Source organism: Halichoeres trimaculatus, unplaced genomic scaffold, assembly GCF_033239565.1.
Source record: "Halichoeres trimaculatus isolate MK-OKI-2021-1 unplaced genomic scaffold, fHalTri1.1 fHalTri1_scaffold_10, whole genome shotgun sequence".
NCBI classification, from domain to species: domain Eukaryota; kingdom Metazoa; phylum Chordata; class Actinopteri; order Labriformes; family Labridae; genus Halichoeres; species Halichoeres trimaculatus.
In genome coordinates this window covers 33987108-34009973 of record NW_027437187.1, presented here as the reverse complement: position 1 = coordinate 34009973, position 22866 = coordinate 33987108, and the positions used below count along the sequence as shown (strand labels likewise).

Here is a 22866-nt window from a genome sequence, read left to right as displayed (position 1 = left end):
TGACTCGGTTATGAACCCACATCTCCGCCCTCTCCTCCCTCAGGTGGCTCCTGCTGAGGGCTTCTCAGACCTCGCCATGCAGGTGATGACATCACCGTCCAAGAACTACATCCTGACTGTGATCGGTGCCGGCGTGGCGCTCCTCTTCCTCATGGGGCTCCTCTGCGGCAGATTCACCAAACGCGTCACTCAGGAGCTGAAGGACAGGTAGACCCCGCCCACTCCGGGGTCAGGACGCGCCCACAGGAGAAACGACCATCGCTGAATCATTTAAAAAAAAAAAACCTCCTCTCTCCTCCTCACCACAAAAACACTCCTCCATCAGCGGAAAGACATTACCCACAATCCTCCAGGAAAAAGTGGCTTTACCTGTGACTCATCTGCTCCACCTGTACCAGAGCCCCGCCCACTTTCCGTCTTCTTTTCTTCTCTTCCTGAACAGTCCGCCGTCAGATGCAGATGCAGTATTACTCCACTTTTTCTCACCCCTTCCTGTGGGTCGAGAGGGTGAGGAGGGGGAAGGAGGAGGAGGGGGACGTGGGGGGTGTAAGTTATGGAGGTCAAAGGTCAGAACACGAGGAGGTGAAGGAGGTGAATGAACCCATGTTGAGTGTAAATGTGTAGAAATTGGGATGGGAAATGCTCATGTATAGAGCTGTTTAATGACTCCAGTATTTTAATGACTACAGAGTGTGTGTATGAGTGTGTGTGTGATGGGAAGTGTGTGTGAGAGTGTGTGTGTGTGTGTGTGACCTAAATTGTCTTTCTACCACCATTTTTTCATTTGTCCTCCTGCTAAAGAGGTCTCAAGGGTTCGTTTGACTCTGGATATATCCTTTTTTGTTTTTGCTGATGTGTGTTCGTTTGATTTTATCGCCATGGGACTGCCAGGCGGGCGGTGCCAACCAGCCGGCCCTCTGCATCACAAACACTCAAAGTTCCTACGAGAACAGGGATTATTTTTTTTACTTTCCTCACGGAAACCTCAGCTCTCCTCTTTTATGCAGTCTGATTATTTCGAAGCAGTTCTCCGTTTTCCCAGCCCTACACCGTGCCATAAACGCACCACGCTGTTTGGCATCACTCGCCACCTTCCAGGGAAGCTGTTTTTTTTTTTTTTTTTAATCTTTTATTTTATATTCTTCTCGTCTTTTGGGGGCTGCTTTTTATCGCGCTGGTTGGTACGTTAAAGCTCAGAGCAATGCAGGAGAAAAATTCAAGAAATGAGAAGATTCTAGACGATTATAGAGATGTGAACATTTGTGTAAAGATGATACTGGAATCATTGCACATTTTTCGTTCTTTTTTATATCTATAAATATATATATATTGTTTTGTCATAGCCTTATTTATTTGTTTACTAATGGTCAAAGTTTGTTTCTTTTTTTTTTCTATGATTTGAATGTTCTCTGGTTGCCTTTTTCTTCAGCAAGCGAGCGTCCCTCCTTCCTCTGCAGGAGGGGATACGGGGGAGGATGCAGGCGTTGGAAAGTTTGGAAAGCTAACCAAATGTTTTTAGTCGGGAACACGTCTGTGGTAGAAGTGTTTTCAGAGCAGAAGTGAAGCCAACATCTGTGATGATAATCGAGAAATTTAAGATTTTCACAGCATCCCAGAATCACTCCAACCAACAGACAACGTGTTAATCCAGACTGGTAATAAAACCAGTCATAGACATATTTCTGCAAACTAAAGTGTTGATACAGTTGAGCTGAGACCAAAGGGGGACAGTCAGAGAGATTCTGGTACTGAAACTGGGCGCTGGCCGGTGAAACAAAGAGATTAATGATTACAACAACCAGAAAACAAAACTGTGGAAGGTTTCTGCAAAACATGAGTCAGTGCAAATACAGAATCCAAAAATACTCCAAGTTATTTTCTTTTATGCACATATTTCTGCTCTATGCATGTTGCTATGTCCTCCTGATGCGGCATCTAAAAGATGCTCGCTAGCCTAGCTCCCAGTTTTCATCTCGTAGATTTTAAAGCATCTATTTCAACAATTTGTTGCAACTCTGAGTGATGTTGAGCCAAATCATGTCGGCTTTGTCTTTAGCAATTTAGATAGGGCGAATATTTGCTTTATCCAAATGCATCCCCAGGCTGCATCTGCAACTACAGCTACACTGCCTGATAAACTCTAAAAAGTAAAATCTCTGTTGTGCAAACGAAAGCACAAAAAAGTTCCCGAAGCTTTCTACATTTTGCTCTTTTTTTGCTTCTGATTGAGGAGACAAGCTGTTAGCATCTCTGCTATCTGCTGCACAGGGGTTCGATTTTCTTTGTAGCAAAGTTTTTGATCTGGATCAGGTCAACAGAAGCAGCTCAGTGTAAGAAATATTTTGCAACTGGATCAACTTTGATGAAAGTAACAGCATTAAATTTGATGCTTGCTACTCTAATGTGACTTAACTTGGGTTTTATTCAAGCTAAACAAGAGCAAACATGCTGCAGCTTTTCCATACTCGAGTTCTTCTTCTTCTTCTTTTCTTGGATCTCATTGGATATTGCCCGGTTTTTGCCAGTGAAGGATAGAAGTTTTTGAAGTTTTCAGTCTCGACAGACTTGTCCTCGTCGGCTCTGAAACGCTCGCAGAAGGTCAGCCCCTCCCCCCGGCTCGTTCATGTGTACATGTGTACTATACTGAGTGATCACATACTGTAAAAACTACGTACGTGCAGTTGGCCTGTACTCTTTCTTTGTTTTCTAACTGTGGAAGCTTGCTGTGGTGAGCGCTGCCCTCCTGCTTGTAAATGAGACGTCCTGATTCGTTAAAAATGCCTTTTTCTTTTCTCTCCATCTGACGTCGTCAAAGCGTGCCTACTCGCCGTCCCGCCGAGGGATCCCGCTGTACAGAACATCCAGCAGAGGAGCATTTGGGCCCGTGAATGAATGAGTGTGTGTGTGTTTGAGCAGCTGATTGTGTGTGTGTGTGTGTTGCCCACAGATGCTGTGCGATCTTCGCTCGGTTCCTCGCTGTTCTTGTCGTTTCCAAAGTGATGACGACCGGAGCGTTTGATTTCAAGTTTGTGATGAAATGATTTTTGTAAACAATGTTTTGTGTTTGAATCCATGGAGTTCCTGATCATCTGATTTGTTTTTTTTCTCCCTGTCCACTTTTTCTTTTCGCTTTCTTTTTGTTCTGTACAGACGAAAATTGGACAGTTTGTTAATAATAATAAAGTCTGCAAGGTTTCTACTCTGTTGTCCGCTCTGTTTATTTCTCAGGATTCTCAAGAAAGAGCTTTTCTGGTTCTTAAAAGACTTTCTTTGGGTATAAAAAAAAATCCTTTACTGCGCATTATCTTTGAAAACTTCTTTGGAGCCTTTTCAAATTTCTGAACATTTTCTGTTTCTTATGATCATGAAAATCTTTCTGGGATCTTACAAAAATGTCTAAGTCTTTCCAAGAAATTCTCTTGATCTGTAAAAACATTTTCTAGATGATATATATCTATATCTATATCTATATCTTGCAATATAGTATAGTATTTCTAGATCCAAAAAGTTTGGATCTTCCAAAAATTGAATAAGCTTTTGTGGGTTTTTTTTGTTTTTTTTCAAAGTTTTCCGGGGCTTTTTTCAAAACTTAGCTAAACATTCCTTAAAATTCTGGAGTCTTATATCTTGAAGTTTGTCCTGATCCAGAAAAAGTTTTTGAGTCTTGTGAAAGTTTCCACAGTCTTGCAAAAGAAATTTCAGGATCTTACAAAACTATCTCTGGATCATCCAAAAGCGCCATATATTTGTTTTAATTTTTGTATTCTTCTGACATCTTTTCTAGAGTTTATCTAGAACTAAAAAAAAAAAAAAAAAAACGTTTCCTAGATCTTGCTAAAAACTAGCTGGGATCCCACATTTTTTTATTGTGTTGTGTCTAGGGGATCTTGAAAAGCTCTCCAGGATCTTGCAGAATTTTTCAGGTTCTTGCAAGAAATTGGCTTGATCTTGTAAAAACAAATGAATCTTGCCAAAGCTTATGAGGATCTGGCGCAAGCTTTTCTGGAACTTAAATCTGGATGTTGCAGAAGCTTTCTTTTTTTTTTTAATCTTGAAAAAGTTTTCCAAGACCTTGCAAACCATCTTTATCTTTTAGTAGTATAGAATTCTGGAGTTTTCTAAGATCTCAAGTTTACCTTGATCTTGCAAAAGTGTAATCAGGATCCTACCAAACCTTCTCTGGATCATTGGGAAGTGATTTGGATGTTGGGATCTGACAAAAAAAATTCTATAGACACATACTCAGGGAGTATTTTGGAACCTTGCTGGAGTTTATCCAGAAATACAAAAGTTGTTTAGAATCTTGCAAAAACTTTGAAGGGATCCCACAAAAAGGTTCTGAAAGTCATGCAAAAATTTTCAGGATCTTACAGAATCTGTAAGACTCATCTGACAAGATTGTGTCAAAGTTTTCGGGGTCTTGCAAAACTTTCTCAAAACTTTTATTTGAATTCTGGAGTTTTCTTTGATCTTGTAGTTACTCCTGATCTTGAGAAAAGTGTCTGGTCTGGTCAATTTTGGGAGGGGGGATATTGCACTTGTCAGTATGTTGTAAGATTTTTTCAAGGCTCATAACAAAAAAACTGGAGGGTTATCAGGAGCTTTTGGGAATGCCAAAAAAGTTTTTTCAATTCTTGAAAAGTTTCTCAAGAGCTTGCAAAAGTTTCCCATAATCCTGCTAACAACACTTGGGATCTTGCAATAGTTTGTTCGACAAAGTTTTTTGAGGTAAGTTCCTGATGATGCTTGTAAGATGAAAAATCCTAAACAAGAAGTTCAACATGCTTCTGTTCATTTCGATGGTTGTCTTTAAGCCCCCTCCTTCTCACTCAGACCTAAGCTTCCCGCTCAGATTTGTCAGATATCTTTCATGAAATCTTGTGAGATGCGGATTTTCATTTTCTGCAAACATTCCTGACGATACGTCTCCGTGTGTTAAACCTGTCGGTGACTCCAGACCGCCTCACTCAGGTGAGAACATGAAAAGTGTCCGTCAGTCTAAATCACACACTGATGTATGACTCTGTGTTTGCCCCTGTGTGTGTCTACATGTAGACATACATCTGTGTGTTTTCTGTCTTGTACGTGTGTGTGAGACATGCAGTGTAAACATACAGCTATAGGACTGTGTGTTTGCGTGTGTGTGTGTCCTCTGTGTTTATCTCTGCGTCTCTCGTCTGCTCTGTGGAGGTTTTCAGGCCGTCTGACAGATCCGTGTTAAATTCTTCAGTCCAAAACATGTCGGCCTCGCAGCGTTCTCTTCAGTTTACGACTGGAACGTCCAAAAACATCCTTCTCCTGGATGAGTGAGAGTTTCTTAAAGGACTGAGGATGAACCTGTGCACTGTCAGATTAAACATGTTTATTATGAGGTGAAGAAACATCTGAATAAAAAACTTCAACTTTAGAAAGAACAAAAACAGCCTGACACACAGCTGAAGTGTTTACATAAATATAAGAAGAAAAACAAAAAACTTTGTTTTAAATTTTCCGAAAACCTTACAACTGAAATGAATTCAACAAAAAACATCTGAATTAAAGAGATCATATTAATCTACCATAAAACCAGTGCATCAAAAAAAAAACATATTCAATATAGTTTGAAAAAAAATTCAAGCATTTTTGTTTTAATTTTTAGCCAAAAAATGGACTGACTAACGTTTTTTTTCTTTAATAATTTGAATTATAACTAAAAGACCCTTGCTTTAAAATATTGTACTGTATAAATATTTTAGTATTTTTCTTGATATAATTTGAATTTGCATTTTTAGATTTATCAGCCAATAAAAAATGGAAAAACAAAATTTGTTTCTTCTTTTTCCACCTTTTTCTACCTTTTCTTTCATCGTCGTCATCTGTTTCACATGAAGCGTGATCTCATCTGAGTCAGCACAATGAGACACAGAGAGCAGAGAACTTTTTTAGAGACTTTTGTACTCATAGTGAGTCGTTTTGGCCCGACACAGCCCTCTAACAACCCAGCTTTGATTAAAAATGATTGTCGAGAGATGCGCTCACGGTGATCATACGTCATGGATCACACACGCCGTCTGCAGGCTTGTGCTCGTGCATGAAGTAAACTGTGCTGAAGTCGACCTCTCTGAAGCGTGCCAAAGTAGAGAAGTGACGCGTGCTTAAGCACGGCGCGGTTTGCCTAGTGTGACCGCGTCCAAAACGAGCAGACAGTGAACATTCCTTTAGAAAGGTGGCGATGTGTAGCTATAAAGCAGATTTAGATTTAGGAGACACAACATTTTAAGTAAACTGAAGAGATAAGGGAGACAATCGAAGTCTCAAACCGGCGAGGCTCGCTGCCGTCAGTTTCACAAGTTTGATTCACTCTTTGCTTTTATACGTCTGGGTCCCTCAAGATGTGTGTGGTGAAATGTTGGAGTTCATAAACTGCTTTAAGAGTCATTCATTGTTCCTCAAAGCAACTTTCATATTACTGATTTTATTGTTTAGGTTTTCTACTGTGAGCTCAGAAACACCACACGCATGTACTCTGTTCAAGATCGCCAAACTTTCTCTTTCTCTTTGTTTACCTGATTGACTCTCTGATAACAGCTGTTTGTGTATTCTTGTAATAAAATCTCCATTTCTTTCTCTAAAAAATGTTTTTCTTGATCTTCTCTCGATCGCACTGTTACCATTTGTCAGGTTTATCACTGTTAATGAGTCTTTCCCCTTAATTATTATGTAATCTGCACCTGCGTCAATTAGTTAACTGGCTGATTATTTGCAGTCGTGCTAACGTGCCGCTTTATAACAGTAAATTAGGGTTAATTGTCTTGTTTGTTAATTGGCTGGACATGCATACGGACCCTGCTCCTTCTCCCCCACACTTTTATCCAAATATGGTCGCTTACATCTGCGCCCAAATATGGTCGTGTGTTTTGTAAACACCAAAATGCTGATGGGTAAAATTTCTAAATAAAGCCTCAAAAAATGGACTAGGGCTTCTGTTTGGGATAAAAGTTACAGTAAATTGGGCTGTTTTAATCAAATGTGTAAAATTAGACCACTGTGGTGGCTTAAAGCATTTAACATTAACATTTATGTTTGCAAAAAATACTGAAACACAATTTCACGTGACTCTTGCTTTCAGGGAATACAGTTATGGTTGAATCCACCAATGTGGACCCTGAAGAGTTTTTCACCCCCACCCATCAGTCCTCTTAAAACTCGTACGGAGACACGAACAGCGTGACCTTGGTGAGGTAACGACCCAGCAGGGTGTTCCTCTCCAGCTCACTCATCTCCACCTCGGCCTCCAGAGTCGCCGGCCCCGTGATGGGCGTCACCAGGAGGAGGGTGCCGGTCTGCCGTCCAGAGCGCTGAACGCTGAAATGACCCCGACCGTGACCGCCTGCCAGGCCGAATCTGAGCGTGTCACCCAGCACTCTGGCCGCAGACACCCTGAAGAGGACGCGGGGGGCCGACATGTTGGACACCACGGACAGGAAGTGGAAAGAGATGGAGCTGGGAGCCTGAGTGCAGCCTGTATCTCCCAGCATGCACGGGTTCCTCTCACAGCGCCTGGAGAAACACAAAGCAGGTAGATCAAACATCTGTATTTTGTTTTTAACTTATTCCTCATCTAGCATCTGGATCCTGCGCCTCTAACATCCATCTGAACAAAATCTTGGATCCCATCTGCTGTAGTCTGAATCTGTGGCTCCCCAGAGACTCCATGTTTGTTTTTGTCAGGAACACAATAGTGCTACAAATCCACATCCCCTCAATCATCCACTCCCCACGATCCATGTTTTATGACCTGTTATTCTCCAGAACAATCACCGTCAGCGGGTATTATCATTGTGTTTATCTTTGTCTGCACGTTACAACACAATGACAAGCGTGATCTAAACAACACCCAAACCTTTTGTTTACACATGAGCAGAAAAACGCAACTCAGATTGAAACAGTGAACCCCAGGCGTGGTTACTCGAGTCATCGTTATGCCGATGATACTCTGATCTATTTCTCAGCTAAACCAACACTTTGGACCAACTGTCTCATCCAGGATGGTTAAGCTTCTATTTTGGAGCTGGTGTCTCTTTGTTTACTCCAACGACTCCTTAATACTTCAACTTGTTGAGTTAAAATTTGGGATTTTCTGATAAGGGGTCAAACAACATTGTTTCCTGGAGTCGAAACTGATACAGACACTAACACCGATGTGGCTGCTAATGATAGCAATAACTGATATACTGAAAATCAAATCAAATCTACATTTATACTAAAAATGAAAAACTTTTCAAAAATTTAGCATTTGAAATATTACAAACTCCCCTTTTTAAAATATCTTTACCACATTTTTGCTAAAACTGCAACTTTAAACACCAAGGCTAATATTTGGTTGATTCCTAATATGATACATACAGGTCATGACATCAAAAGACACATTATGCAACAAAACTGTGCTAAAGATGCAACACAACACAAGCTAAAACTCACTATTATGGGTTAATTATACACTTTATAAATTGTTTTTATGGGTTAAAGTAGAAGTGTGAAAAAGTATTCATACAGCAATATATCCCGGTACACTAAAATCTAATAACGAATCAGTAATTCAACACTTATCTATAATATTTTTGTTAAAGGGGCTGTGAGGAGTTTGAAAGTGATCTTGAAAAAGTCTCCCTTCTACATATCTGCCTGATCGTAAGTTGCTATTTTCTCCGCTAAAAACGATTTCTGTAATTAATTTTGTAGTGATAGTGGACACTGGAGCCTAACTGTCAGACAGAAAAAGGACAAAAGAGAAGAAGAAAGATAAACAGGAGAGAGATAGAGCACGAGCTAAAGGCTAAAAGAGCGAAACTGTTTGTGCTAATGTTGATTCCAACCCACAGTCAGCAGTTATTCTGCAGTGGTCTGTTCAAACTTGAGAGTCTATCAATAAAAATGAAGAGTGAGGTTACGTTAGCTCTGATTGGTAGATGACTGGCAGGACATAACCAGGATTTACTAACGTTACATGTTACAGACATGTCTTAGAGCACCAGGCTGCTAGCTGTGCTAAATATAAACAGCTACTAAACTTCTTACAAACTGACAGTGTTTACTTGTTGTCATGTTAGCCTACAGATACATAAGGGCACGGGGCTAACATTTACCCAACTGTTATTTTCTTGATGTCACGTTTTTAACCGTATCGCTACTTAACTGTAATGACAGTCCCTTACCTCAGCGTGTTATATCCAGTAAAAAGTTGACTTGAACAAAGTCACAAAACAAGTCACAAACACACCAAGCCAAAAAAAGCTGTTTTCAGAGCAGAAATTAACCTATTTACAGCCTGGTTCAAAAAACAGTCGCTAATTTAACTACCGGCACCCACTGTACAGGGGGTGAATTTTTTTCTAATGCCGCCGTTCAGAGGATATTAAGATCGCGAGCTCCCCCAATAAGAGACACATCTGAGAGTCACATGACGGCCTGCGCCCTATGGCTGTAGGCGAAGCCCTTGCCATTACCAATATGGCCGCTATAGCCTATAGCTTCATTTTCCGTTTCAGAAACAGACGGGTGATGTCGGGGGGCTACGTCCATGTTTTATACAGTCTATGGTAAAAATTCATATTTTAGATGAGTTGGAAGTACAATACGTCTTCCACACCTCCACTGCGGTAGATGGCGCCAAAGAGCTAATCCGCTGTATGTTGCACATAAACTGTATAATAAATCTCAATATAATAATCTCAAATTATATTCAAAATATTTTATTCCTAAACTTGGTGATGTGGGTTTTGATGTCATTAACATCAATGCTTTTCTTTCCATTCTTTGGTCAGTTTGTTTAAAATCAATTTAAGTTTATTTTTTACAGTGTTGTAGACTGATAAAATAATAACCATAGTCATGTTTTTCGCAATATTAGATTTTTCAAGAGTATCAATGGTTTACCAAGTGACATTTACCAGTTTAACCAACTGACCATTTGATGTGACAAACTTAATGCACTTTATGTTTTCCAGTTAAGCGTTTGTATGAAACACTGTGTCTTAATTTTCGTTATTTGGCTATCCAGACCAAAACCTGTTTTTGCACCAGGCTGTTAGCATGTTTGCTGTAAAGCTTGCTTCTGTAACTAGCCCCTGGTGGACACTGACAGAACTGCAGTCTTTAGCACTTTCTCATCAGCATCATTTTTCACAGTTGGAGGATGTTGAGTGCTGCACAGGCTATCCAGAAATTACTTCACCAATTTGAATTCACTGCATCCTGAGTGAAAGTAGCCGTAGCTGCTTTATCGTCACTGTCAGACAGAAACCCTGAGTTTTTGAGAACAATAACTTTCAGGAAGTTGCAAAAAGGGTTTTAACACAACTACTTTTGCATTAGATTCAAACACAGGCTCATTTTTTGTTACTTTTTATCTGTCTGTATTTATCTATAGTTTATTGGATGTTTAGCCATGTATGCTAGCTGAGAGAGTTTCGAGGCCTGCTGAGCATTTTCCTCCACGTGACCGAACTTGTGTTTCTCTTTTTGGCCTCACCAGTTTGGTTCAGCAGTTGGTATATTAACCACACACTCAGGCCTAAGACAAAGTTAACTGGCTAACAGGCTAGCCGCTAACAGTCTGCTTTAAAATAATTGTGAGACAACAATGAAACCGCTGACAAAGCAAGCAGAGAGGAAATGAAAATGAAAAGACAAAGAAAACCACAGAGTCTCACCTCCAGAGTCAGATTAAATGTTAATGACAGGGACAGCCATGGAGGAAGGACAGAGAACAATGACTGTTACCTCCGTATCAGCCACTTCCTGCCTCCACCCCACAGTTAGCATCCCTCCTCCAGCATCGGCCGGGCCCTGAGGCAGACCGAGGTTTGGCTTCAGACGCCCTGCTGAGGTTTCAGGCTCCAGACGGAGCTCTGACACCAGTTCAGAGGCGTGAGGCGTGTTTCTGAGCGTTTATAGAGTTTTGATTTATCGCTGCAGCTGAATTATGACTGTATGTGCAAGACGGGCACAGAGGATGGGCTGCAGGGCTGTGACTGGTTTCTTCAAGCTGGGATACAAACAGGAATGAGTCATGAAAACTTAGATAACAAGAAGGAATTTTATTTTTTTTTATTTGATCTGGACGGTGTAGTCTAGTTTGAGTAACTAGATCATGAAAAATTCCTTTATCAGCAATAAAATGGCAAAAAATTACAGGATAGCCATAAAATAAGGAGGTAATGTAGAGTGATATGAAGATTTGTCCGCACAGATAAGTCTGGAGAAGCTCAAAGTGAGAGATTTTTGCAGATGTGATGAATTACAGGGGATCATTCCAGGAGGTTTTTGGGTCAAAACAGCTGTAATCACCTTTTGTTTTGCAAAACGAGTTTAGTATGGACAGAAAGCTGAGATCGAGTCTATTCTGGGAACAGTGGAGGGACGACGTTCATAACAAAGGTGGTTGTAGTTGATTATTTAGCAGATGCGTTTTGAGCTAACTGTATGGATTCAGAGGTATACTTTTGTAACAAGCAGGAAATAAAATTAAATCTGCAAGCAGCATTAGACGGGTCCTCGGGTCTGTTGCTGGTTTGCCATGTCGTGCGTCTTAATGAGACAAACATTTTGGCGTTGGTTTTATCTCTCTACGACATTCCTACTGGCCGCTATGGCCGATTCAGTGAGCCTAGTGGCTGTGAGAGCATATTATGGGATGTTTGGGGAGTCAGTTGATACCATGGTAACGTATCGTCTGTTATGCTGAGTGACATCACCAGCTGCATGGAACCCCTAATTAGTGTGAGACAGAAATCAAGTAGAGTTTAGAGTGAGAGTTTATGAGAAATTTTTGGGATTGAAGTCCTCACAGAGTCCACAATTTTACCCAGATCTGTGTAAACATATCTTATTTTTGTAGGAAATTTTGTCAGGAATCCATTTTTGGCATTTTTAAAGCTGTACAAGTTTTATTTTTTTCTTTAGAGGCCCAAATGCGTCACAAAACCTGGCCCAGAGCACGGAAAATAGAGGATTTATTTTAGAGAAAAGTTTTAACTACTTGTCCTATAGGCCAGAATGTTGACTTAATCTGTGTAAAAATATAATGATTCTGTAGGAAATTTTGTCTGGAATCCAACCATGTCATTTTTAAAGCTGTATGAGTTTTACTTTTTTGTCTAGAGGCCCTAATGCGGCACCAGGGGTGTGTGTGCTTGGAGCTGAAAAGTGTTCTCCCCATCTGTTAACATGGAGAAGGCCGAAAGCGGTCGGCAACTTTGAGGGCTCGCCATTTGAAAACTGAGCCCGAAATAACAACTTCCTTCATAACTTTTGTAGAGCAGGGTCTAGTCTGTCGTGAGCAATTTTCAAGCCGTAACTACTTGTGGTTTTTGACAAGTTAATTTTTGCAGAAAGGGTAAAAATGTGAGGAAATCTTATTTTGAAAGGGAAATTGCAGCTTCCCGTTGGAGATAGGTCAGGGGTATCAGTGTATGATTTTTGCGTCTCAAAGAGACAAGCAATTAAGTGTTAGTTTCATCTCTCTACGACATTCCCACTGGCCACTAGGGCCATTTTTGTGTGCCCAAATGGCAGTAAAGGGCTTATTATGGGATGTTGGAGGTCATGTTTGGTATCAAACGTAAACTTTGGGCGCACAGAATGTGTGTGCCAATTTTGGTGAGTTTTTGAGCATGTTTAGGGTCTCTAATAAGCGATTTACTGGAGTGCAGAATAAGAAAGAAACGGACGGAATACAATAGTGCCCTTGGTCTCAGCTCAGGCCTCAGATCCTAATAATCAAGGAAATAAGGCAAAACAAAAGCATCACAAAAATTTTGAGGCAGTCTCTGGAGGTTGAATATAAACAGGGTTACTTAAACCAAGGGGTGAGTATTGACAAGAAACTCAAGATTAGTTGATATCACGATATCATAATCCTGTGATATATTGCGATATTCTACACGGTTAATTACTTGATTGGAAACAACTTTTCTATTTCATTGTGTTTGAAATAACAAAGGTTAGACACAGTGTTTCATACAAACACTTAACTTGGAAACATAAAGTGCACCAAGTTTGTCACATCAAGTGGTCACTTTGTGAAACTGATAAATGTCACTTGGTGAAACCAATGATACTCTTGAAAACTCTAATATTGAGCAAAACATGATTATGATTATTATCTTATCAGTCTACAACACTGTAAAAAATTAAACTCACCTAAAATATGAATTTTTACTTTAAAGATGCTATTAGGAGGATCTGTTTTAATTGCTCTCCCTCGCCACCTTGTGGCCCAGAGTCTCCGCACACTGTCATAGATTACTTTTAGTGAGGCGTGTGTTTAAATAAGATTTAGATGGAGATCAGATCATAAAAAAATGTCTTTGTTCAAGTCAACTTCCACTGGATACAACGCGCCAAGGTAAGGTATCTATCAGTACAGTTACGTAGCCCTACAGTTTGAGACATCAAGCAAACATTGTAGCAGCCGGCTACATGTTAGCTCGGTGATCCAAAGTATCTGTATGCTAACGTGACAACAAGTAAACACTGTAAGTTTGTAAGTAGTTTAGTAGCCGTTTATATTTTTGCGCAGCTAGCAGCCCGGTGCTCTAAGACATGTCTGTAATGTGTACCGTTAATGAATCCTGGTTATGTCCTTCCAGTCATCTACCAATCAGAGCTAACGTGACCTCACTCTTCATTTTATTGATAGACTCTCAAGTTTGAACAGACCTCTGCAGAATAACTGCTGACTGTGGGTTGGAGTCAACATTAGCACCAACAGTTTAGCCCTTTTAGCCTTTAGCTCGGGCTGTATCTTTCTCCTGTTTCTCTTTCTTCTGCTCTTCTGTCCTTTTTCTGTCTGACAGTTAAGCTCCAGTGACCACTATCACTACAGCAGAGAAAAACACTGATCTCTCTTCTCACTTCTGAACTTCGTCACTTGTGTCTGCAGCATGAAGACAGAAGTTTGTCTCAGCTTAGAATAGCAGCTCATTGATTGAAGACTCCAGTGGGATGCAGCCTTCTCAAACAGCTTTAGATCATCCCTAGTCGGCCGTTTTTTTAGGGGTAAATTTATGACCCCAGAACTAAATTCAGACCTTAGCTCTGAAGGTTAAAATGCATGTAGTCCCAGGGGAAAGTTCCTGTGGTGGAAAAGCACAAGTCCAGTCCATGACCTTCAGGACTCAGGCTGAATTTTGCTATAACCCGCTGATACATATCGACTTGTGTTGGCTGTGTTAGGCTTGTTTGCAGAATCTTGCAAATGTTTCTCTAAATCTCATGTAAACCCTCATACAAGGAGGAGAATGCATGATGCTGTGCTCTTACATAGGTGACGTCTTGATGTACGTGGCGTTCTTCACGTACGGACACTCCACAGACGCACACTGGAAGCCTCCGAAAGTGTTCACACACACCTGCTCCGCTGTGCAGTTGTGCATCCTGTTTTCACACTCGTCAATATCTGGAAGGAGAGACGGAGGTGAGAGTTAGAGAAGCGTCACCATACATCACACCTCACCCATGACCTTTGACCCCTGACCTCTGACCTGTGCAGCTGCGCCCGTCGCTGGCGAGGTTGTACCCGGAGGGGCAGAAGCAGTGGAAGCTTCCAGGAGTGTTGACGCACTGATGGACGCAGAGTCGACCGGGCTGACCCAGAGGAAACAGACGGCATTCATCGATGTCTGAAACACACACACACACACACGACGTCAGCAGGGCTCAGAGTTAACGCCGTGAAGAGTTTATAATTCATTCGTCAGGTTTGCTACCTGTGCAGATGTTGTTGTCACGGCCTGAGATGGTGAATCCGACGTCACAGGTGCAGCGAGTCGAGCCGAGGAAGTGGGTGCAGTGAGACGGACGAACCGAAGCGAAGGGAGGCGAGGATGTAGGTGTCAAAGAGAAGAGGGGAGAAGGTGAGGATGAGGAGGAAGAGGAAGAGGAGGAGGAGGAGGAGGCAGAGGATGCTGACAGAGCAGCAGAGCCGGAGAAAGAGGAGGAAGGAGCAGCAGAGGAGAAAGAGGCCAGAGAGTTTCCTGAGCTGTTGAGACCTGAAAAGAAAAACGTGGAGTGAGAAATTTAAAGAGGACTGAACCAGGATCAGAGAAGTCTTCAGGGTCAGGTCTCACGTCGGCACATCGGCTGCTGGCCGCTCCACCGCAGAGAATCCAGACACACACGGGTCCGCGGACCAATCAGCTCGTAGTTTGGTTTGCACAGGAAGTGAACCTCGTGACCCACGCCAAACACCCGGCCCAGTCTGCGACCGTGAGGAGGAGGCTCCGGTTTGGGACAGGTAGCTGGAAGCAGACAGAAAAACATAGATTAACTCGATGTTTTGTTTCCTCACTTCTTACTCAATCTGTGCACAAACTCACCTCCAGTTTTAAAGATGGCCATGGTGCTGTTGTGCAGAGCGCTCAGCTTCTTCCTCAGGGAGCGCAGACCCTGCTGGTACGACGCCTCGTGCACCGCCAACATCTTCTCCACCTGACGCAGAGAGTTCAGCAGGTCGTGGGTGGAGGGACACTCCTGAAGGTGAGACAGGGAGAGGGACAGTTAAACAACTTTCCTTTTACAGGATCTGGACTTACTTTTCATAAGTTTATCACGATTTTCTCACAACCCTTTAGACTGTTTTTATTTTCCTCAAAAATTGTAACTTTCACCTTTCGAATTTGACACTTTTTCTCAAGAAAGCATTTGACTCCCCAGCAATTTTGCAACTTATTTCCTTGAAAAATTTTGCAGTTTTTTACACAAGTTTGTCCTGACAGCTTGCAACTTTTTTTTTAAAGCAAAACTTGGCTCTTTAATATCTTTAAATGTATAAACACACTTCCCACAAATCTGCATTTCTTTCTTGCAAACATAACTTCTTTTTCCACACTATTTGAAGCATTTACCCAAAATAACCTGACCTCTTTTCCTTCAAATTTGTTACACTTTTCTCTAAAATTTGCAATTTTTTTCTCAAAATATCTGAGTCTTTTTTTTTCATTTCTGCTGCTCCATTTGCATTTTTTTTTCAAACAAATTAGTGACTCATCTCCCACATTTGACACTTTAATATCTCAGATATTTATGACCTTACTTCCAAGAAAACTTGCAGTTTTCCCCCAAACTTATAACTTCTTTTTCACAGCAATCTGTAACTTTTACCTCACATTTTTGCAACTTCTTTTTCTTCAATATGCAACTTGTTTTGAACATACTCCTTTGTTAGCTTGCAAATTGGACACTGAACTATCCTACATTTCTTGGCATTGTTTCTACAAATCTGAGTTTTTATTCTCATAAATTTGTAACAACATCAGTCCCCACCTAGAATAAATGAATAAAAAATAAATAAAAAATGAGAAAAAGAATTAAAAAAAATATATAAAATAGAAAAAAATAAAAGAAAAAAATGAAAATAAGTAAATGAACAAATGAATAGATAAATAAAGAATAAGAAATAAAATAAAATAATGTAAAAAAAGAAATAAATAAAAAATAAAATGAAAATAAATAATTCAAATTAAGAAATAAAATAAAAATAATATGAAACAGAAATAAATAAAAAAATGAAAAAATAAAAAATAAAAAAATAAAACAAAAATGAAATAAAATAAAAATAATATGAAAAAAGAGTTAGAAATAAAATAAAAATAATTTAAAAAAAAAAGAAAAAAAAAAGAAAACACTTTTTGCCTAGAGTGTAGTTTCCCCTCTTTGTCAGCCTGCCTGAAGTTTTCCTGAAACCACAGCATAGAGTCAGATTTTGGACTATGGACAGTGGGGAAAGATGGGTAACAAGAATATTTCTGTTGACATTTCTGGCCTCTGTCAGCTTATTTTCTTCTCATACTTTGGCAATACACACTCCCAAACAGAAATGAAGCAAATTTCACAAGAAAAAGGACAAAAACATGAAAAATGTCCTGAATAACTCCTCAAACCCTGTTTTATCAAGTCTAGAAAGGTGTGAACCAGGTGTTTCAGCAGGTCAGTCACACTGAAGAAGACTCCACCAGTCCACTGAGACAGCTCTGTCTGCAGCCTGTAGTCAGTGTCAGGTGTGAGGTCTATACATAGAGGTGAGGTTTGCAGAGCCGCGGCCTGCTGCACTAACACCTGGGTGAAAATTGGACCTGAGCCCGCCGCTGACCTCACACCGACGGCCGAAACATGAAGCTGACAGACGAAGCAGAAACACGGCGCTGGTGCCACAGAAAGGAGCTGTGGGTTTGGAGGCGTCTCTCTGAGGTTTGTTTCAGGCAGTAACCCCACGAGAAGGAGACGGAGGAGGGTGAAGTCGAGTTCAATGTGGAAACATCTGGACGTGTGTGTGTGTACGGAAACTGACTGAAGCTGACAGGAAACAGCAATTAGTTTTTAATGAAGTGAAATTAAAGCTTAATTAACTTCAGTGTTTTAGTTTGGACGTCCTCTCATAGACCTTCTTACAACATGTATGACTGTAAACATGCAACATGTTTTTATTTTTTGTCCTCTGGAGAAACAAGAGGCAGAAATGTTGGAACAAAACAATGGAATGGAACAAAATGGAATGGATTGAAATAGATTGGAGAAAAAAAAAGAATCTGAGCCTTCTCCTCTTTGTCCTCAGGGGGAGAATGAGTCAGAAGGTGTCAGACCCAGCTCTTAGTGAATTTTCAGCACTAACTACTGAATGTTGTTGAAGGTTGAAGTATAATGTTGCAGCAATTAATTGTGTTTTGTTGGCTAGATTATTCAACCCCCCCCTGAAAAAAAGGACTTAAATTTACTGGAATGGGATGCTGCAAAACAGTGGAATGGAATAGAATAGATTGGAATGATCTAAATGAAACTGAATAAAACATATTTGAATGTAATGGAACAGATTGGAATGGAACAGGAGACAATAGAAGAAATTGGATGTAAAAAAAAAAAACACGGACGTAGTCTCCCCAGTGCCACCTGTCTGTTTCAGAAACCGAAAATGAAGCAGATCGGCTATCCCGGCCATATTGGTAGTTGCAAGGGCTTCATGTACAACTATAGGGTGCCTGTCCGTCACGTGACCCTGAGCTGTGCCTCTGATTGGGTGAGCTTGCGATCTTAATATCCACTGAACCGCAGAGTTTGAAAAACATTCACACACACACACACACACACACACACACCCCGTACAGTGGGTGTCGTCGGTGCAATTAGCAACTCAGACAGGAGACGTTTTTTAAACCAGGCTATAAATAGGTTAATTTCTGCTTTGAAAACAGATTTTTTTGGCTTGGTGTGAATGAGACTTCCGCTACTTCTGGAGCCAGCCTCAAGCAAACGCTCCAGAAACAGCAGATTTTAGCACTTCAGCATTGTCTCATATTCTTAGACTGTAGGTTGCCGCTTGGACTGAATGGAAAGGAACAGAATGGAATAAGCTGGAATGGAATAGATCGGATTGGAATTGATTGGATGAAATTGAACAGAACAGACTTGAATGGGATGGAACAGATTGGAATACAACAAATTGGATGGAAAAGAATGGAATGAAACAGATTGGAAGAGACTGGAATGAAATAGAAGGAATGTAACAGGTCAGAATGGAATGGGATGAAAAAGACTGGAATGGAGTGGAACAGATTGGATTAGAATGGAATGGAATTAAATGAAATGGAATAGATTGGATTAGAATGGAATGAAATGAAATGGAATGGAATGGAACAGATTGGATTAGATAGGAATGGAATGAAATGAAACGAAATGGAATGGAATGGAATGGAACAGATTGGATTAGAATGGAATGGAATGAAATGGAATGGAACAGATTGGATTAGAATGGAATGGAATGGAGTGGAACAGATTGGATTAGAATGGAATGGAATTAAATGAAATGAAATGGAATGGAACAGATTGGATTAGAATGGAATGGAATTAAATGAAATGAAATGGAATGGAACAGATTGGATTAGAATGGAATGGAATGGAACAGACTGAATTAGAATGGAATACAACAGATTGGAATGAAACAGAATGGAAAAGACTGGAATGAAATAGAAGAAATATAATGGGTTAGAACAGAATGGAAGTGATTGGAATTGATTTTAGTGTTATGGAATGGAAGTCCTCAGACTGATTACGTTTACATTTACACCATCTTTCTATTACAGTCCATATTCTGGTTCTGAAAAGTGCTGTCAGAGTTCTGACCTACTGAAATATTTGTTTACATGTTTATCAACATAATCCAAATAATAATCTATTTATTTTGTTTTTTTGGTAATCAGAAAAAACAGCTTAATTGGGGTTTTTACATGCCTTCTACGTAATCAGAATACTGTCATCATTCTGATTAATACAGCAATATAGTGCGCTTGCAAACATAGTCACTGTTCAAAACTCAGTCACACTTTGTGTTTATTTCTCAACAGAACAGAGAACACAAAAGACAACTGGAGCATACAAAAAAAAACATTTTGGAATTTAAAAAAATCATCTTTGAATCACACATAGATACCATTCAGCTGTAACTGCTGCTTCACAAAAAATGCTCTAAGCTCCTTATGAAATTTGATGCATGCTCTTTTTTAACACAAATAAAGATTTTGACCAAAGCTGGAAAAGTAAAACCTCAAACTAACAGCACTGCTGTGTATAAAAGACGCCCAAATGCATCATCTTATCTGTTCTTGTCACTCTTGTTACCGTATCTTTAAAAACACTTGATGACGAATGTTAAGCTTAAGATTCTACTTCAGGAAGTTTACTTGTGTGAATATTCAGAGTACTGTTTAGTTTCATTAAATCCACAGTTAATAACTGATTTTTCACATCCCTGACTTTGCAAAACACGTTTTGTCTATAGTTACAGTTTCAGGATCTTCAGGTTAAGAAGACTTGTTCCTAAACGAGTGTTAATTTGCTTTATTTTAACTATGAAGAGCACAGGTGGCTGCTGTTGGTAAATTTTTATATCACAAGTAAATAATCAAACCAGAAAACTCCTCAACAGGTGCCTGGAGTTAAAAATCTAACACCAAACTCTTCACAGTGTCAGGTCTACTCACCTGAGCAGCAGTAAAAGCCATGATATGAAGACACAGCACTGAAATCACGACCCAGATGATCTTCATCCTGAACAAATCCTCAACCCTCATCCTCAGATGCTCCTGAAGCTGCGTCTCCTCAGACTGCTTCTCCTAAACTAAATCCTCTCCTCTGCTCCGCTCTCTTTTCGAGGGTGCTTGCCAAATTTCTCCTCTGCTCGGTCACAGCCAACCCTCCTCCTCCTCCTCCTCCTTCTTTCTTCTCCTCCTCCTCCTCCCACATCTGGAGCACACTTTCACTTTTTGATCCATCAGCATCCTCCAGAAATAGGCCTGTAATTAGAAGGTGAAGTCAGCTGGCTGTGGCGTCTTTTAATCATCCTGGTCGAGCAACAAAGCAGCAACGTTTGGCGACTGTTTCCACATCTCTCCACGGCTCAGGAATGTGACTGCTGTTCCAATTACACTCATCATAAAGTCTCATTCCGTGTGTTTTTGTTTGAAACCTTAGACCTGCAGTCTCTGAGGATGGAGTGGTGTGGCTGCTAAATGACAGGGCGCTGGATCTGCCGATAGCGCGGCCTAGATTATCCAACCAGAGATGGAGAGGGACCCTTAAAGACCCCTAAAGCTGCTCCGAGCCTAAACTCTGACATTTATAAACGCGTATAGAAACTATGCTAATGGCAGAGTGGAGACACAGACTATAATCGTCCAGAAGAGGTTTGTTTGAAATCAGGGAATGATTAAAAGACTGGAGGTGGTTTTAAATGTACAGAAAAGGATCCTAACTTTCCCCTCTGTTCTAAACTGAGCTTTGGACGTCTTTGAAAGATCCTTGAGTTCTATATTTGGGCTCTATCCTCTTGCGACCCGCCATCCTGAAAGGACATTACATTTTCAGAGTAATCTGCACAGAAAGTCCTCATGTAAGGTCACCTTTTTGCCTGATACTGGTAGAAAACAAACATTTATCAATGTTAACACAAGGTGGAGGCTGTTTAAAAATAAAATGAAAAAAATAAATAGAAAAGTTTTAACAAGTAATTCTTTATTTATTTTCTTTATTATTTCTTTATTTTCTTTATTATTATTATTTTCTTTTTTGTATTATTATTATTATTATTATTATTATTATTATTATTATTATATTTATAATAATAATAATAATAATAATAATAATAATAATAATAATAATAATAATAATAATAATAATAATAATAATAATAATTATTATTATTATTATTATTATTACTATTATTATTATTATTATTTATTTATTATTTCCTTTTTTTCCCTTTTTCCTTTTTTTTTTTTTTTAATTAAAGGCTTGTACCCTCTGGTTACCCTTAGTAGTTTAACAACATTTACAGATTTGGAAAAAAAATAAAGAAAGAAAGAAAATAGATAAAAATACTTTGGTCCACACACAGTGGACAAATCCACCGCCAAGTGCCTGCCAAACCCATATTCGTCGGTGTTTTACAGACATAAAATCCGTGCCAGCCAATCAGAATGAGCCCCCCTCATTCAGCAGTGAAATTTGAGAACCCAAAACTCTGTTTACCAGCGTCTACAGGAAACCATGAAACCAGTTTTCCAAAATCTTTGCCGGAGTTTTTAGTGACGTAAAACTGCAGTTTTGTGTGGACGACAGACTTAAAGTACAAAAATATATGCAGTTTCCCAGTGGACATGGTCTTATGGTGCGTTTAAGGCAACCCGTAACTCGTATATTTCCCACCTGTAACTCGTGAAAATGCGCTGGAACGGCAGTCGAACTCGTAACTTACGACCTGTGAACTCGTACCAGATCGATGTACTCCGAGTTACGACTTGTGACGTCGCATCTGTGCCAAAACAATATGGCAGCCTCAATTTACACACACGATTATGTACTATAATCTGTTATGTGTCCGAGACGGTAGACAAATGTGTCGCTAACACAAAATAGCTAATAGAGAGAGAGAGAAAGAGAGGGAGAGAGAGAGAGAGCTATCATCACTGGGCTACAAGTGTAAACTTCTAGTCTGATGTTCACACATTGCACATTGGCAGCAACTCTGGCATTCAGTGCATTAGTTAACAAAAAATACACTTTAAAATAACGACATATACCGTGAAACATAATGTTAATACTTCCTGCGCCGTTTCCCCTCCTCCGTTTCACTTAAATAAAGAACTTGCAGGCTCCTTTGGTAATTGAAATGACCAAGCATAAATCTTTGAATTTCTGCCATGCTGGTTTGTTTACAACCCAGAAATCAAACCGAAGTCGTAAATTTCCTGGAACGCTTTCAGGTCGTGACTCATACGAGTTACGGGTTACCTCGAACGCACCATAAGACTCCCTGCTACGCAAACCCCTTCACTCTGATTGGCCAGTCCTCTCGAGGTGGCTCTATTGGCAAACCTTGGTGTTTGAGGCCCGCCTCTTCACAGTGTCCTGAACCAACACAGAGATCCCTATTTGATGATGTCATTTCAGCAAGTCTCGTTTTGATCGGTTTACAGACAGATTCAGGGATTTCTACAACATATAAATATCTAGAGGTTTGAAAATCTAAATGTTTAGTCTGAACATCCAGGAAAGCAGAATACCCCTTCTTTAAAGATCCTTTAACACTCAAATTTGTCATGGTTTGGGTTTTTGGTTTGTGCATTCCTGGGTTTTCTTGTGTTTTAGTCTTTGTGTGTTTCTTTTTCATCTGTGTTAATCTTAGTTATATTAGTTGTATGTGTTATGTTTCACACCTGTGTCGATCACTCCCCCGTCTATGTAGTCCCTGAGTTCCTTGTGCTCTTTGTTGGTTCTTTGTTTGCTGTCACACTAACTGCCATGCTCCGTGTCTCGTGTTCTCCCTGTGCTTTAGGT

At 40.0% G+C, this 22866-nt stretch overlaps 2 protein-coding genes across 2 annotated transcripts in view; one reads left to right on the top strand and one right to left on the bottom strand.

The window, feature by feature from the left end:
- The window catches only part of glg1a (golgi glycoprotein 1a), a 50679-nt gene extending 47477 nt beyond the window's left edge, over positions 1–3202 (top strand). Inside the window, exon 25 of the mRNA XM_074677524.1 lies at positions 44–3202. Within this exon, the coding sequence (XP_074533625.1) occupies positions 44–211 (168 nt within the window). The 3' untranslated portion in view covers positions 212–3202. The remainder of the gene's footprint in view (positions 1–43) is intronic.
- Positions 3203–7178: 3976 nt separating this feature from the next.
- On the bottom strand, positions 7179–20070 carry LOC141797067 (fibulin-7). Its single transcript, XM_074678468.1, has 7 exons — positions 20013–20070; positions 15360–15513; positions 15111–15281; positions 14751–15032; positions 14526–14663; positions 14305–14440; positions 7179–7539 (listed from the first exon to the last, which is right to left on the bottom strand). Exons 1-7 carry the CDS (start codon positions 20031–20033, stop codon positions 7179–7181), a joined length of 1263 nt encoding a protein of 420 aa, XP_074534569.1. The 5' UTR covers positions 20034–20070.
- Between the last annotated feature and the right edge of the window lie 2796 nt (positions 20071–22866).

Excerpts from the sequence above, each read along its gene's own strand:
- LOC141797067 (XM_074678468.1), bottom strand. The coding sequence starts at position 20,033 with ATGGCTTTTACTGCTGCTCAG. Across the intron at positions 15,033-15,110 it reads CCAGCAGCCGATGTGCCGAC|GTCTCAACAGCTCAGGAAAC; the intron begins GTGAGACCTGAC and ends TTTTCTTTTCAG. Across the intron at positions 14,664-14,750 it reads TGACAACAACATCTGCACAG|ACATCGATGAATGCCGTCTG; the intron begins GTAGCAAACCTG and ends TGTGTGTTTCAG.